This window comes from Melospiza georgiana, chromosome 12 (genome assembly GCF_028018845.1).
Source record: "Melospiza georgiana isolate bMelGeo1 chromosome 12, bMelGeo1.pri, whole genome shotgun sequence".
Lineage (NCBI taxonomy): Eukaryota > Metazoa > Chordata > Aves > Passeriformes > Passerellidae > Melospiza > Melospiza georgiana.
Window position 1 is genome coordinate 15392111 of NC_080441.1, and position 17244 is coordinate 15409354.

At 49.8% G+C, this 17244-nt stretch overlaps 1 protein-coding gene across 7 annotated transcripts in view; it reads right to left on the minus strand.

Annotated features, from left to right (window-relative positions):
- Nucleotides 1-17244, minus strand: part of ZMYM3 (zinc finger MYM-type containing 3) — a 32003-nt gene that overhangs the window by 14392 nt on the left and 367 nt on the right. For 3 of the 7 annotated variants that reach the window (XM_058032835.1, XM_058032834.1, XM_058032833.1), the window contains exons 2-9: nucleotides 6686-7576; nucleotides 5821-5864; nucleotides 5348-5420; nucleotides 4265-4556; nucleotides 3659-3836; nucleotides 3083-3295; nucleotides 2348-2498; nucleotides 1857-1972 (exon numbers count right to left, since the gene is read on the minus strand). In XM_058032835.1, coding sequence (XP_057888818.1) covers nucleotides 1857-1972; nucleotides 2348-2498; nucleotides 3083-3295; nucleotides 3659-3836; nucleotides 4265-4556; nucleotides 5348-5420; nucleotides 5821-5864; nucleotides 6686-7562 — 1944 coding nt within the window. In that variant the 5' untranslated portion in view covers nucleotides 7563-7576. Of the gene's footprint in view, nucleotides 1-1856; nucleotides 1973-2347; nucleotides 2499-3082; nucleotides 3296-3658; nucleotides 3837-4264; nucleotides 4557-5347; nucleotides 5421-5820; nucleotides 5865-6685; nucleotides 11527-16716; nucleotides 16994-17244 lie in introns of those variants that run through there. The other 4 variants (XM_058032831.1, XM_058032830.1, XM_058032832.1 and 1 more) reach the window with 4 other exon arrangements.

Sequence of the window (17244 nt, forward strand, 5' to 3'; positions counted from 1 at the left end):
ACTTTGACTTTACTGACAAATGATCAAGAAAATGTTGAAGTCCTTGGACTTAACGCTGATCCCCAAGAAGCCATTTTGAAACACTCTCTTCAGTGCTTTTTCTTTGACAAGTGTGTTCTGAGATCTGCCAGCAAAACAGTTCCTAACCCAGGTGATGCATGGGTTTACTCATATGTTTACAATGCTGATTTTATATGGAAATAATTCAAGTTAGATGAATTAATGAAGTCCCAGTTGGGAAAAGTTGCAACCATTTCTAAAATGGGTAGAAAGGAGGACCCTGGAAACAACTGAACAGTGCAGTGCCTGTGAAGATCATGAACAGATCCTTCTAGAAGCTGTGCTGAGGCACATGGAGCACATGAGGTGCCAACACAGCCAGCACAGGGCACCAAGGGCACTCCTGCCTGACCAACCTAGTTGTCTCCTCAATAGAGGGAGGGGATTCTGTCCCTCTGCTCCACTCTGGTCAGACCCCACCTGCAGTGCTGCCTCCAGCTCTGGGCTCCCCAGCACAAGAAGGACATGGAGCTGCTCTGGAGCAAGTCCAGAGGAGGGCCATAAAAATGACCAGAGCTTTGGAAGAGTTCTCCTGTCAAGAAAGACTGAGAGTTGGGATTATTCAGCTTGGAGAAGGCTCTGGGGACACCTTATTGTGGCCTTTGAATACTTAAAAGGGGGCTTGTAAGCAAGATGGGGATACACAATTTAGCAGGGCCCGCTGCAATAGGACAAGGGCTAATAGTTTTAACCTAAAAGAGCATATTGAGATTATCTATTTTTTTTTTTTTTTTACAATGTGGGTGGTGAAACACTGGCACAGGTAGGTGCCCTGACCCTGGAAATATTCAAGATTAGATTGGACAGAGCTCTGAGCAACCTGATCTAATTGAAGATGTCCCTGCTTGCTGCAGGGGAGGCTGGCCCAGATGACATCTAAAGGTCCCTTTCAACCCAAACTGTTCTATGATTCTAGTTTTATAAAGTCTACAACACTAAAAGCTCTAGAACTACACTACTCACACTGTTTGTGACCTTAGTGAAGGATTACAATCAAGGATTTTTTAATAAAACCCAAACAAACAAACAGAAAGAAACAAAAAGAAACCCACCAAAAAACTCCAAACAACCAAATGTCTCTACCCCTCCCACCAAAAAAAAGCCCCAAACAAATCAAATCTGAAAATGAAATGCTGCAACTGCTGATAGCTAACTCTTACCTCTAGATTTTCTATGTTTTCTCAGTTGCCCAAGACATGTCCTGGCCTGAGTTTCTCAGGTCCTCCTGGCTGTTACTTTGTTCTTTGACAACTGTGCAAAACTAATATTCTTGAAATTGCCTATGAATACCACAGACATCTCACGTTTGCTGAAACTTAACATCAGAAGATTAAAAATCACCAGTCAAGCTTTTAAAGATTATTAAACAAGAGGTATCCAGGCCTGCTACTTGTAAATTTTTAGATAGTACATCCTGAAGACTTCTGTTTCTCAGTGACACCTGGCTGAGAGGGCAGCTCTGCTCTTTCCACCCAGCTATGAGGTGTGCACTTGTGCTTTGCTGGCTTACTTGTGCACTTGCTTGTGCTCTCATAGGCCACTCTATCTCAAACAGCACAGCTCTGCACTGCCCTCCTGCTGGGCATAACCTGATAAATAGGAGTGAATTACAGCCCACTTTATCCCAGTGGAGGGTGGGGGAGATAGGGCCAAGACTGGGATTTGTGCACCAGAAGAGACTTTCTTCTTTCTTAGGAGCACCCCCCTGAGGAGCTCAAGGAAGGTGGAGCCTCTGCTTTGTGTGAAAGGAGGCATGAGCTCCATGGCCCAGCCCAGCATGAAGGATATTTCAGTACCTGGAATTTGGTCCAGCAGCTGGGGCTGCAGAACTGGTAGACAACCCGGTCTGTCTTGTTGTAATAGCAGGGTTCAGATAAACTCTTTCTGCAGAAGCTGCAGGGTCTAGGGGGACCTGATGAAACAGATAGGAATTGGTGAGGGCAGCAGCACAGGATGTGGGACTGGATTCTGAGGAGGGCATGCAAGCTACTCACTCATCCTCAGTCTGTCAAGCTATTACCAAAAAGCAAGGGACAAGAACAGCAATGCCAGCACCATCCAGCACTACACCTGCTCCCTGAATTCATTCCCAAGAACAGCAATGTACACTACCCTCTATTAAGATGTCCACATGCTGCAAGGGCTCCTCCCTCTGCACTTCCACTTGTTTCACTGGACTCTCCCCCCAGGCTCTAACATCTTTTCAGTCCCATCCACAAGCAACAAACAATACCAAGGAAGGAGTTAAGTGGAGAGGTGATGATTCCCTCTACACAGGTGCTCTTACCAACTAAGCCTGACTGCTTCACTTTGTGGGAGGTAGTGCAGCAAATGGAGCAGAACAGGCCCATCTTGCCACTGCGATCCACGTTGGGCAGCATGTCAAAGTTCTTGCACAGTGTCTTGCACCACATGCAGGGGTACACCCGAGTGTTCTTCTGCAAACACAGAGAGAACAGAGCTTCCAAGAGACCATCACAGCTGGCAAGGTCCAGCTACCACATCCCACCCCACTGCTGTATCCACTCTAGAACTGCTCTCCTGCAGTGACCACCTGAGGCTTACAGACCACAGATTCAAGTGGCAGTAGCAAAAAAAGTTGCCTTTGGCACTTCAACTTCTCATTTCAAGGGCAACCTGGCAGGAATACAGATTTTGGCCATCCTTTCTAAGACAGTTAAGGGAAGACTGCTCAGGTGACAGAGGAACATACCCAGCCCAGCTTTAGAGAGACATCCAGAAGCCAGTCCATGATAACTGCATATACCAGTGTCACTTTACCACCAGTTCACTGACTTTCTGACCCATGTTTGGGTCCATAGTGGGCCCCATGCTGATAAAATCAATTCTGTTTGCCTGCTTCAGAGTTTCCCCACAGCAATCTGTTAACTGCTTTGTCAGCAATCAAAGACCAAGGGGATTCCAGTCATCTGCAATTTAATAAAATGCCCTGTGCCACACCAAGCAAAGTTGCTGTGTGCCCACAGAGAACCCCCCACCCCAGGCAGCTGCCCACACCCACCTTCTTGTAACTGTTGAGACATGCAGAGTTGCAAAAGCGTTTTTGCTGGCCTTCATGGAAGAGGTACTCCAGGGGCAAGCCCTTGTTGTAGATATAAAGTCCACAGTAGTCACAGCAGTTCGTTTTCAGCCCCTTGGTGGCCCGGAACTTGGTGAAGCAGGCGTCGCTGCAGATGCGGTGAACGACGTTCCCATTGCTGACCTCGTGCTGGATCTGCAGAGACATCACTGCTGTCACTCCCAAACCACCACAGGCCTCCTTCCAGGGCAGCTGTACCACTACAAGCACAGCCCTTGGGATAACAGGCACTAAAACTCTGGGAATTGCCATACTGGAAGCTGGTGTGGACTCAGGGTGGCCTCCCTTACCAAAAGTCAGAGGAACAGGGAGAGCAGAGTGGCAGGAAGCAGTGAGCCTCAGGCAAGGAAAAGCTTGAGAGTGAGCCTAAGCCAGCTCAGTGGCTGAGGCCTCACACTACAGGAAAACCTGGCAAATGCCCTGGTCTTGATGAAGACTAAGTGCTGTGAGTCCTAAGCACTTTCTCCAGGACTTGGGAAGGACAAGGGATTTGTTTACCTCGCCAGGTTTGTGGCAAACACTGCAGCGGCCGGTGTCCGAGGCATCTGCAGACTGAGGTGCTGGTCTGTGCTGCTGGGCCTCGTAGAGGGAAAGGCAGACAGAGGTGCAGAACTCATGGAAAGAGCCACCTGAACCAATCTGGGCAACCACAGAGTCCTTGGTGTTCCAGATCTCCCTGGGGATCAGGAGGGATGCGTTAGTGCAGGGACATGTGTGTCCTGCCACAAAGGGATAGGATGGCTCACTGCAATGTACAGGACTTTCTGGTGTCCCAAAAAGTTGGCAAGAACTGTCTCACAGCAGCTTCTGTCCTGGCCCAGGGAAGAGGTGTCTGAAGACAGAGCATGCAGGAGGTTGTTTTGAGGGGAGACTGGAATATGGGGCTCTAAGTCTGGGGACAGGCAGGGGAAGCAAGAATGTGAAAGGGGTGTAGGGAGCATGGGGCAGGCAGTGTGTGAAAGAATATACAGGGCAGCAGCTGGCAGTGGGCAGGAGTGATGTGGCTGAATGAGGGCCATAGGAAGGGGACTGGCAGGAGAGCAGTGGAGCATTTGAGTGGGTCACAAGCACAGGAGCACTGAGGATGGGGGAACGAACACACACTTTTTGCAGAAGGTGCATATCTTCTTGCCAGGTGGCTTTTTTGAGAAGGTGGTGAGACAGGAGCTGGAGCAGAAGAGCTGAGGAAGGCCTTTTCTCTGGTAGGCAGTCTGACCCTTCTGCAGCGGGGTCCGGCAGTTGGCACACGTCATCTTGGTGAAGGAGGAGCGGGCGGCGCGCTGCGCCATCTGAGCGCGCAGCGACATCCGCGTGGAGCGCCGCGTCCGGAACGGGACAAAATCCTCATCGTTGGGATCATCCACCATCGCATCAGAGTCCTCATCAGACACTGGAACTGCAGAGCAGCACAGGAAGATCAGAAACCCCTCGTTAGGAAGTGAGAAACTCAGCCGTGAGACACATGCTGGGATTTTCTGAGTCACCTTTCTAGAGTCCCTCTATGTACTTTGTTCCTGTCTGGGTGGAATGATAAAGGGATCCTTAAAAGAAATTCTGTTGTAACTGGAGATGAATCAAGAGGTGTTTAAACAAACCAGGCTTAAATACAATTCCTGTCTAGGAAGTCATGATACACCAAGGTTGAGCAGAAGCCTGAAGTGTGAACATCTACCCTGTAAGAACTGTTAGACTGGAAAGGGAATGTGTTAATCACCAGATTCTAGCACAGGCAGGCAATAAAGGAACAACACACAAATACTAGGGAATGGCAGGGTGACATTCAGTATCTCAAATAACAGGAAAAGAACACTCCAGGAAAATCTCCAAAATACAACCTTTCTTCAGACAGCCTGCTCTCATAGAGAGAATGGAAGAAAGTTCCTGGATGAGGAGATGGAAAATGGATTTCCTGGGAACACCCCCCCAATCTCATCCTGTAACTTAGTGCTTGGTGCCCACACACCACTGTAAAAATACTACAACACTCCCTGTTTTGACCTAAGTGCCCTGAGAAAGCAAGGCAAGTACCCCAGGATGGAGACTTGTGGACCTGTCCTGTGTAGAAGGGAAGCCTGCACGGAAGTTCCAGAGTTCCCACTGTACTCACACCATGAACTACCTGCCCACAATGGATCTGGACCATCCTCTCTGGCTGGAAACAGGGATTGACCAACCCCAGTTACTCACTGCTCTCTGAGGAGTTCACAGTCTCAGGCCTGACAGTTTCTGATCTTCTGGGTCGTTCACTTCTTTTCTGCTCCTAGAAGACATTCAGAAAGTAGTTAGGCTAACTAGCAGCTAGGGCAACCATGGATAAATATCCCAGATTATGGTGAAGTTCCAACTTCTGGGATTTGGTTGCCCAATACCTAGGCTGAAAATGGATAAAACTCCATGGATACCTGATCAGAGCTGGCAAGACGGAGGAGAGAGGGGAGTAGGCTTATGAGAATGACATTTCAGCTGAGGGCAGCAGGGACACACTGAAGCCACATTACAGCATAGTGGCAGTGCACAGGGATCATTCTGTCACAGGAGTCATGCAAACTCCTTTCCAGAGGGCTGATGAGACAGCCAGTGTCCCTCACAGAGTCAGTCTGACAACAGCCAGCCCCACTCTGTGCTCCTGCACCATACATACTTGACTGCATGCTCCTCACCTTCTCAGCTGGCAGCTCGCTTCCCTTCCTAGACAGGCTTTCTCCTGGAACAGAAGCACAGAACAAGCTTGCATCTAACATCTTGCTTTATTCTAACAGAAGAGCACAGGTGTTCTCCAAATGCAGCCACCCTTTGGGTCAGTCAGGACATGAAGCCCCAGCCTGTCCTGGCTACCAAGTACAGTTCTGGTGGTGGAAGGTTCCTAAATCCACCAGCTGTAGTTGCAGATCCAAACACAGACAGGGAGAAGCCCTGCAAGGGGGAGACCTCCCTGCATGGGGGAGGCAGGCTGGGTGGGCTGCTTCTGACAAGACTGAGCATCTCCTGGGGATGGCCAGCCTGGGCAGAGGAACTTTGCCTATTGGAAACAGCGGGTGCTGACCCTAAGTTCCAGCAAAGACTCCAGCAATGGAGAGCGTGAGCTCTCTGAGCTGCAAACTCAAAGAGCACAAAGCCCCCTTGGTGACATTCAGTACAGTGCTACTTGCACACTGTGCCATCTTAGACCATCACTGTCTCATTCTTGACTACTGTCTACAATTGCTAACAGTTATTGGAAGAGTTGAGATGTTTCAAATTAAAAAAGCTGTGGCTGATGTGCAGCCATAGCTTTACTGGGGAAGCTCCTTGCTTCCACAAGCACCAAAAATCAATTAAAGCCATGAAAGCCAGAGCAGGAGCTTGTGCACACCAGAACATTATTCCCTTTACACAAGAGGCTTTGCCCAAATCTAGACATCAGAAGGGTTGGCTATTTCCATAGCAGGGGATGAGCTGGAGTGCAGAGCAGACTCCAGCCTCAGCAATGTTTAGCTGGATGACTTGAGCAAGAGGAAGCCAGGTTCTGCTGAGCCAACAACTTACCTGCAGGTGGTAAGGCTTCCTGTGCTTTGAGTGCACTGTTTCCTTTAAGTGAGTTCTTCCCATTACCATCCCCTTCCTCTGCCCGCTTTTTCTCCACAGGCTCAGGGGGCAAAGCTGCAGTTCTGCTGTCTGGGCTCAGCTGCACCTCTGCTTCCCCTGCCAGCCCTTCCCTCTGCAAAGGTGAGCTTTTCCTTGGTGCCTTCAACTTCATCTTCTTTGTTTGTTTCAGACTGATTTGGGGTGGGGGCACTGTGGGACTTGAGGACTGTGCTGTGGTTTCTTCCTTGGCTGGGGCACTGCTGAGGTCCCTGGAGTCAGGGACAGGTTGTTGGGGTGATTTAGGGGCATTGTCACCAGACAGTGCAGGAATAGCAGCAGCACCATCTTCCTTTACATCCCCAGAACAATTTTTTGGTGCATCCTCCCCTTCTTTCCCTGTTTCTGGACCAACAGCTTCTCTAGACAGGGCAGAGGACTCTGCTGGTCCACCCTCCACGTCCTGGGAAGGTTGTTCCTTACACAGCCCATCCAGACCCTCTGGTTTATCCACCAAGTCAGAGGTTTTACCCAAATCATCCCTGACACCAGATTTCTCCAGCACATCCAAGACACCAGGTTTATCTAGAACACAGTCATTTGATTTATTTAGTTCAGGCACGTTGTCTGCTTTCACTACAAGGTCCAAGTCCTCATCTGCAGTCATCTGCTTGGATTGATCCCAGCCAGGGGGCTGAAGAACTGAAACTTCCTGGGTAGAAGCTGTCTGGGAGCCCAGGAGATCTTCACCAAACTCCATGTCAGCAGGGAGATCACCAATGAGGGGTTTGTCAGGCAGGGACAGGGGGTCCAGAGATCCTGAAAATTCACTGGAATCCATTTAGAAGATGGCAACTGGAAATGAGAGAGAGACTTGCAAGTTAATGAAAAGCAGTCTAACACAGAACATGAACTGTGCACTCTACTGAACACTGCTGGAGTAAACCAAGGCCCAGGAATGCTGCCAGGCCATAACCAGGACACCAGACACCAGCAGGTGAATCACCTCTGCTTGTGAGGGTACAAAAGTCAGCAGCAGGATGCAGTAGTTTGGTATTTCAGACCTTTGAGAACTCTACAGCTCTCACACGTCTCACCACAGCACAGCAAAGAAACTTGCTTGTGCTAAATGACACACTGGGGTATCACAGCACCAATTCAGGAGGCTCCACACCAATGTTCTGTGGTAATATCCCCAGCCCTGCCTTCTTCTCCATCCAAATAATCTGGTCTGTCCTCTCTCCTGATCTGTTCTTATGGAGCTAACACATTTTTAATTTTTAAAATACCTTTTTTCTCTTAAACAGAGAGGTAGAAATAACTCCTTTCAAGCCCTGAAGTGTGAGTCTTAACAAGACACAGGATGACAACACGCATTAATCTGGTCAGAGGACAGATATTAACAATATTACACTATAACTACAGCTGCTGCATAGCCCCAAAATTACATAGGCTAATATTCAGACATGGAACAGCTGGAAAAGCTTAAGTTAGAACTAGGAAGAGTTCTGGAGGGTGACAAGAAGAAAGGTGGTAAAGCTCTGATGTTAAAAGCAGTCATAAGAAGAACAAGTAGCAAGATAGACACAAGCAGGCAATGCAGAGTTAGGAAAAAAGATCAGTGTGACTTTGCAGGGCACCAACAGTGACTTGAACAGGAAGGTGTGATGCAGACTGCCAACCTCAGAGGGCAAGTTACAGCCCAACTCCTCATGGCTGACATCATCGTAAGACAGAAAGGTCAAGACTTAGAGATGAGGCAAGTAATATGGTCTAAAACTGAATTAACCCCCAAAAGGAGATAATGGTTGACAAACCTGAAGAGGGAAAGAGAGAAAGAGCTGGAGTCTGCAAGTGGGAAGGCAGTGCAAGACTTGAAATAACATCATGTCCCCAAACAGGCTCTCAGTAGGCACTACAAAAAAGGCACTAGAATCAAATGACGTGGCAACAACCTAGCCCTTCCTATCAGAGTAATTCCAGTTCTAAATTTAGCACTGTTTTAGGCCCTGAATGAAAAAAAACCAGTACTTTTGTTTATTTGGGCTTACTCATCTCTATCAATGAAGGAGGAAGCCTGATTTAATTTCACTGATGATGGCTGTTTAACTCTTTTTTCATATCCTTCCCTCTGAATGGACAAGCAAAATTTCACTCACAAATGGTTTGCTCAGAACTAAACAGAACATACTTGGACAGAGAAGGCATCCAGCTTCTGAAACTTAGACAAGCAGGAATTTAAGGAAATCATACCCAACAACTGGATTTCAAAGCCACCACCTCTTTATTTTATCTAAATACACAGTAATGCTTTCTGTGGTGGTAGATAAAGCACTGTTCCTACAATCCCAATCAGAAACTAAAGCAAATGTAATCTTTAGAAATGCACAGCAAGTTTCACCCCCAAAGATTTTGGTGTTTCTGTTCACTTTTAGTTACGAGACAGAACTTTTAGAATAAGCCAATTCCAGAGCAATGCAGGATCTAATACATGTTTTAGGTTGGCTGACAGAAATAAGAAAAAAGTGAAATAGAAACAAAGATATCTGAAAGAAAGGTCCTAAGGGTTTGAAGATGAGAATCCTTCCAAGATGATAAACAAGATGCTGTTCAGAATATGAGCAATGTCTCCTGCTCAAAGATATCCCCCACCCAGTTTCACAGACAGACAGCAGAACCAACAGTTATCAGTAAAAAAAAACCTCAAGGCATCCTGATGAAGAAGGTAAATTTATTTATAGGTATACTTAACAGAGCTAACAAACCCCTCAGAATGACCTCAGCCACTTTGCACAAGTTTGCAATGAACCACTAAGGTCCTAAAGTAACTCCCACTTTCAGCTGCCTAGTCTTTGCTTGGTAGAAACAGACCCTGGAAACATTTGGAGCATAAGAAATCCATCTGGGCATTCCCTCCCAGAGCATAATGCAAGCAACAATCCACAAACTTGTCCTGTAACTCATGTTACAAGTGGACCAAAGGCATCTGGGTTAACAGTGTACACCTTAACCCTGCTTTCAAACTTTGGGTGATACAATGCAAGACAAAACTCTGCTTAATGGCAATGTGCTAGACCAACAGAAAAGTCTGAAAGAGAAGAAGCATTCTGCAGATTAAGGCAGCTCCAAAGTATCAGGATGTGGCTGGAACAGACCTCTCTGCAGAGGCAAGGCTGCAGTAAGAGCACTGACTCACCCACATGCTCTGTTTGGAAGCACAACCCTCAGCTCCAGGCCCTGTCCCCTCTCATCAGCTCTGTCTGAATCCTCCCAGCAGAACAACTCACACATTCTGGAGAGGGAACCAAAATCTCTTAGGATGTGCAAAGCTAAGGACTGCTGCAGTCAGGCCAATGAAAGGGCCATGTGCTTGAATATCCTGTTCCTATTCACACCAGGAATGTGAATACCTGGGGAGAGAGTGTAAGAAACACAACTAACAGGATGTTCCTCTTCAGCACATCCCCCAGTCAAGGACTCAGCTGCTGAAGAATCTCACTTGGCTTGAGCTGCACTGACAATGTCCCTGTTAAGATCTGTACTGGGCAAATCCTCTGTGAATCTGCCTAATCCCCCTTTGAACCAATTTACACTTTGGACTTCCTAAAATTCCAGTGGGTTTTAAGTACTGCAGTTTAACATTCAGGTTTTAGAAGTATTTTCCTTTTGTTTATTTTCAACCTGGTGCAGCAGAGCTCTGAGGTGATACAGGGCAGATGAATTCCAACTCTTGATATATTTAAAAGAATCTGGAAAAGCTGATGGAGTTAAGAGTTGAGGCTGGACCCAAGGTGATGCTGACAAACAGTGTGAGTGGGAAAGCACAGAATGTCCCTGACAATGAATTCTTTATAGTGGCTTTCAACTACCAGCTGATAAGAATGAGGAAGGAGGCTCTCAAAATAGGAAAGAATGGTATTTTCCAGTTCTGTGGGTTGCTCTGAAATCAAACTCAACCTGAAGAAATTAGAGCTGCTCTGCTGCAGCAAGGTAAGAAGCTCTACTTCTGTGTGCCCCAGGCAGACAGATTTGTCTGGGCCTTCTGTTGAGCTTCACAGTGAGTTAAGCTGCAAACAGAGCGTGCTCTTTATCTCTGGGAAAGTCTTTTCTCACTTTCCACAACAGAAACAGAATAGCTTATTGTTTCTGGCAGGTGCTGAAATGATCCACCACAAGTCATCACCTCTCTTATTCCAGGACCAGCTAATGCACAGCTCAGTCACTGGGGTTTGGTCACTGGTTTGCTCAAAATCGTATTCTTTTCCAGCCACATAACGGGCAGCAAGGAGAGTACAGTGCAACAAACCAAGAGGAGGCAGTGTGCTGAAATCCTGCACCTAGCAGCACATAGAACTGCTCAATTTGGGAACTCCTCACTTAGGAGTAAGTATTACTCCCTGGAGTATTCAGTAAGAGATATATTCTTGGGAAGTTGAAGGAGCAAAGTCCCCTGCACAGCAGCCTGCAGCAGAATGCTTCTCAGGCAGCACTAAGCATTTCCAAAGGAGTGATGGGACAGCTGGGGGTCCTCCCCAGGAGGGCAGGACTGGCACAGAACACAACACTGGTGGCCAAACCCAGTACCTGTGACCACCAGACCTGCCAAAGACGGGCACTTGGGATCTTCTCTCAGGTCTGGAAGCTCAAAGTGCAACATCTCTGCCAGGGCACTTAAGTATATCCCAGTGACTACCTGGGACTTTATTCAGGTTATTAAAGATATCAGTGGTGCTATAACTCAGGTAACCATTAGCAGGGGAATATGTGGCCTACCTACAGAAATGAGGATCTACCATCAAACATTTAATTAAAAACAGACAGCAAAAAAAAATGCTGTTGTTACTCCCTCCTGATGAAGAGAACATCTCAGAAGTCTTTACAGCCCACAAAAAATCCCATAGCCATACAGTTACTGCTGTCCTCTAGCAAAGGAACAGGAACTGCCTGGGTATCTGTCCTGGACTTTTGTTCATGGATGTGTATTCAGATTTTCAATACTTTTGAAGGCTGAAGGATTATCTTTTTCACTATTAGAGATAATTTGAAATATGAAAATAATTAACTACTAACTACAAAAGACACTTAAATGAACATTTCAGTCACTTCCCATCTACAAGGTCTGTAAGACCTAAGCAGATCTCTGGAAGAAGCTTCTATTTTTTTGTGCCAAATTTTTGAACCAACAGTAACACTCCACCTAGTATTTCTCAACAAAAATAGTGTCAATACACAGTTCAATGAATAAAACATTAAGAAAGTAATATCATGTCCTACCAGCATGGTTTTAGTCAACATATCTTCATCAACAATATTATACTTTGAGTGGTGAGTACAGCAGAAGCCAACTTCACTGCTGTGACTTATCTGAGTTTATCTGGACAGCTGACAGCATTCTAGATTCAAGCACTGCAAACCTTTATTACATATTGGCTAACTCACTTCAACCCAAATGAATTTAGAAAGAATCACCAGTTAATTAAGCACACTACTGTGGACCATGTTCCAGTCCAGTCAAAATTCTCCAGAAAGGAGCAGAAAGTTTTTTGTTACTTACTTGTGTTTGTGGAGAGGCAGCTCTCTGAGCTGCAAACTCAAATGCACAAAGCCCCCTTGGTGACATTCAGTACAGTGCTACTTGCACACTGTGCCCTCTTAGACCATCACTGTCTCATTCTTGACTACTGTCTACAATTGTTAACAGTTATTGGAAGAGTTGAGATATTTCAAATTTAAAAAAAATCTGACACAGTAACACAAGAATCCCAGTGCTTTATTAATCAGCCATGGTTTAAAGAACACCCTTCAGTGCTAAACCTATTTTGTTCCCTGAAAAGAAACAGGGAGATGTGATCCATCTCAAAAAATCCCAAAGTAAGAAGATCTACAGCAGACAACTCCGTGGAGATACAGAGAGATGCACTCAAGGATGCAAAACGCTGCAAATCAAAGCCCATAAACACATGATTAAACAACTGACCATGGGATCTGTAAACCCTCTGGGACTTGGAGGTTTTACATGCAGTGACTCACTCCAAGTCAGCCACAGCTCCTGCAGATGCCACTGGTCAAGTCCTTGTGCTTTGCAGGCAGGGTTTGGCAAACACTGTCCCACCTCCAAATGTATGATTGGCTCCCAATCAGTGCAAAGTGCAGCAGCTTTCACCACATCCCCTCCAGGCCAGTCTCCAGTGTGACTGGGACTCTCCACACAACAGTAACTGGCACACAGGGGAAAAAGGGCCTTTCCAGAATTTCACCAGCAGCACTGAGACTCCAGCAATTGTTTTTTTATACTCCCAAAGCCAGGAAAGCAGATCACCACTAGATTTTCTTACAGCAGGAGCCTCAGCTCAGGGCTGCAGGCCTCAAATGAAGTATCACAGCCACCCTGAACCCAGAAAATCCTCCAGCTGGTGCTGCAACACACAGCCACGAGTCTCCTGTAAATTCCTCAATGGCAGGAATGACCAAACTGGATTTTCAGTTTGCATTCCAGAAACTTCAGTTTCAATAAAGTGCAAGAAGGACAAATTTCAGAAATCTCACAGAATTGCCTGGAATTAGATTTACCAGGAGACTCCCTGCAACATTTCAAATATAACTGACAACATTCCTCAATCTCAGCATTATCTAATGCTAACCATAGCAGTAAATGCTAGGACAGGCAACAGGAGCATCCTCATCCATCCAGAATGCCATCCTGGCAGCAGTTTGAAATGCCTTGGATCCCCTCACACCTCCTAAGACCAGGATCTCCCAAAGCACTGAGTGTCAAGGCTTTGCAACAGAGAAAAGAGTAACAAGTCCAAGTACACTCTTAGCAGCAATGCTATCTGGAGAGCAACTCAGCTTCAAGAACCAACTCCACTCAGCCATCAAGTCCAAGAGAAAATTCTCCTGGTGTTTGTACAGCCAAAATAGTGTTAAATGCAGGGGAAGGGGGTGAGTGGGTAAAAAAGCCTTGGAAGTACTATCAGAAGCACAACAAAAAAGGCTTGGAGGTACAGCATGCTTGAGCAGTGTGTCCAAAATGCCTTAAGGGTATCAAGACAATTATTAAAAAAAAAAACAGGAGACCTGGAAATGGTAAAAACTAGATGGTCATCAGGTCTGTGTACCTGTTGCCCAAATGCTGCAGGAAGGCATCAGAGCACCTGACAAAGTGTTCTGGCACATCCCACAAGCAGCTGGAGAGGACAGCTGCAGGGGCAGCAGGTGACTCTCCAGAGGAGTGCTGCAGCCTGGGACAGGCCACACACTGCCTGGAGGCCCTCAAAACACAACTGGACAAAGCCCTGAACAACAAGGCCTCAAGTCAGCTTTGTTTTGAGCAGATCAGAAGGACCAGACACTTCTAGAGACCCCTTACAACCCAAGTCTGTCTGTAGTTCTCTGAAAAAAACCTTACTGCCCAGGGAAAAGAGAGAAAACAAAAGGGTAGAGTTTCTGAGACGATGTATCTTTGAAAGCAAAACATGAAATTTTCCTTAAGAGCCCTGCATAGCCAAAATACTGGAAACACAGTGAGAGCTGTCTCCTCTGCCTCACTGACAGTCCCAGATCCCTCTGCAAGGTGCTGGAAAGGGACCTCAGTGCTGGGAGGCCTCAGCTCCCACGCAGCTCTTCAGAGTGGCCCTGGTAAGGCTGTGCTGAGCAGAGCAATATCTCAGCCCATCTAGAGACCAACACTCACCCCTTGGGCTGCCCAGCGCTGGGCCAGCAGAGCAGGCTCACAGCAAGGGGAGAGGAGACAGCACCAGAGCCCATGGCCAGCAGGGCTGGTGAGGATGCTCTCAGACACTGCCATTCCCTGACCTGTACCATCAGCAGAGAGGGAAGTTAATAAAACACTGCTGAGACTAAAATTCAGTCAAACCCTTAGCATTGCCTTTGCTAAAGTAACAAATGCATTGTCACAGCTGTAGCCTATTCCATGGCTTTGACCACAACCCTTCTGCAGCAAGGCTTCTGCCAGCACATCTGTGTCCATCACAGTTGTGCCTCCCCGCATCACTGATCACAGACATCCACAGAGATACCATACAAGGGGCTTTGCCCCCAAAGTGAGGCCATGGGCTCAGCCTGGGCCCTTCCTCTGGCTGCCAGAGATGTGGGAAAATCTGGTGTTACTCACTGTCATCCTCCAAAGCAAGGGCACTCACAGGGAGAGGGATGTGAGCAGGTGCAGAGAGAAAAAGAGGTTGTGCAAATATGCACTATGGAGCTGTGAGGCTCAGGTTAGTCATTACAGCTCTGTAGGCTGTGGATATTCCTTTCATAAGGTTGAGCTCACAATAACAACAGGGCTATGCTCTTATCACCAGCTTTGATCCCAGTCTAGGCAGGGTTAGGTGAGAAAATGCAGATTAAAAGTTTTCTTGGGGATTGCAGCTGCAATGAAAAGGACAGAAGCTACAGCCTAGAACAAAAGCCATACCTGGAAGCACAGCAGGAGCAGAGGAGAGCACAAATGAAGCAGCTCTCATGCTCATCAAAAGAGACTCCAGGAACCATCCCTCAGCACTCAGTTGAAAATCCTACCCCCCACCATCACCTGACACGTCCAGCACTGCCTCTGCCCACACAGCGTTTCTGATGCCAGGGCCTTTTCCCGTGCTGGGCACACAGCACAGCCAGCTCCCTGCCTTGCCAGGCCTGCCTCCACCTCTGCCAACCACACAGGAGGTGCTTGATGCTCCCCAGGGCACCTGGCTGCCCACAGCCACCCTGCCCACATGGGGAGGCTACAGCAGAGCCCAGGGCAGCTCCAGCCCCTGGGGCCAGATCCTCGAGAGCAGCACAGGGTGCCCAGGGACACACAGCCCCTCCAGGCCTTGAGGAGGCTGCAGACTCCCCCACACACAGGGAAGGCTGTCAGAGAGGTTATCCAGTTCACAGAGCAGCAGCTGTGAACCCCACAGACTTTGTTCCTGCGTGTGGTGACAGCACCATAAAGGCAGAGCCCCTGGGGACACGGGGAGAGCCGAGCGCCAGGGCAGAGCTGCCAGGGCTGTTTGCTGTCCCTGCTCAGCACAGCCCCTCAGCAAGGACAGGCCCCGCTGGGCTGAGCGCTCAGGGCCTGCGGGAGCCATGAACCCTGGGCCCAGGCTGGGGGGCACAGCCAGCCCTGTCCCCCATGAGAGCTGCCCCCCACACCTCCCCATGCCAGCCCACACCGGGGATGGGCCAGGCTGGGGCTCCCCATCCACCGCAGGGGGACCCAGAGACCGCCTCCCACAACAGGGCAGGGATCTCGCTGGGGTCTCCATGGAAGCGGGCTGGGAATCATGGGTCAGGCTGGGGGGGTTCCCCAGCCACAGCGAGGGCACCCAGGGCCCAGACCCCTCCTCAAAAGGCAAAAGGGTCGCACGACCCCCCACTGCAGGGGGCACGGGGTGAACTCTGCACCAGGTCGGGGATGGGGCTCACATGGGGGCTCCCCATCCATTCCGGGGGACTCCAGAGACCACCCCTCTCCAGAGCGAGGACCCACGGGGGGTCTCCATGGAACCGAGGCGGGGATGGGGGCCAGGCAAGTGCATTCCCCAGCAATACCGGGAGGGGTGCAGAGACCACCGCCTCCCCCGCACTGCAGAGCAATTCGCATTGGACTGGAGCTGCAAGGGGTGGGGGTCAGGCTGGGGCTCCCCATCCATCGCGAGGGAGCCCACAGCCCAGATCCCCCATAAGGGGCGAGGGTCGCACAGCGCCCCCCCCTCCGGGACCCGCCGCAGGGCGCCCCCAAGCGGCCGCCCCGGGGAGGGGGCGAGCGGCACCGGCCACGCCCCCTCGAGGGGCTCCGGCCACGCCCCCTCCCGCAAGGCGCGCGCACCCCCCCCCCTCCCCGGGGGGCTCACCCAACCCCCCCACCCTGGTACCCGCGCCGCACGCGCCCGCCCCGCCTCCTCTTCGCGGGGCCCCAAGACCGGCCCGTGGCCCCATCCGCACCTCCCGAGACACCGCCGGGGCACGCCCGCGGCCGCCACCGCTCGTACCTGGCTCTCCCGGTGCTGCGCCGTCCGCTCTACCCAGAACCCGGATTCGGGTCGCGGCCCCTTTAAATGGAGGCGCCGCTCGGAGCCCTCAACGCGCTGCCAGCCGACGGGGGGGCGGCGGCGGCGCCCTATTGGCTGCGCGGAGCGAGGGACGCGCTCTCATAGGCCGCGGTGGGGCCTAGGCTCGCGAGACTCGCTCACGAGCGGCTGCCGCGGAAACGCGGAGCGGAGCCCCGAGCTCGGGATCGGCGCGACAGCCCGGATCGCCACGGGCGGCTGGAAAACCTGGGGCGGATCCACCTGGCGGAGCGGGTCCCGGCGGGCGGGCGGCACGGAGCCGGGCGTGGGCGACGGCCGCGGTTTGGCGGGGCACGGCGGGGTGCGGGGGGGGGAGCACGATGGGAGGGGCGGGCCAGAACGGGGCGCCCCGGTTCCCGCCGGTGCCCACGCGGCCGCCCGCAAAGCGCGGAGCGGATCGCACGGAATGGGCTCGCCACCCCGCTCCCCGCCCCCCCCCTTAACCCTCTC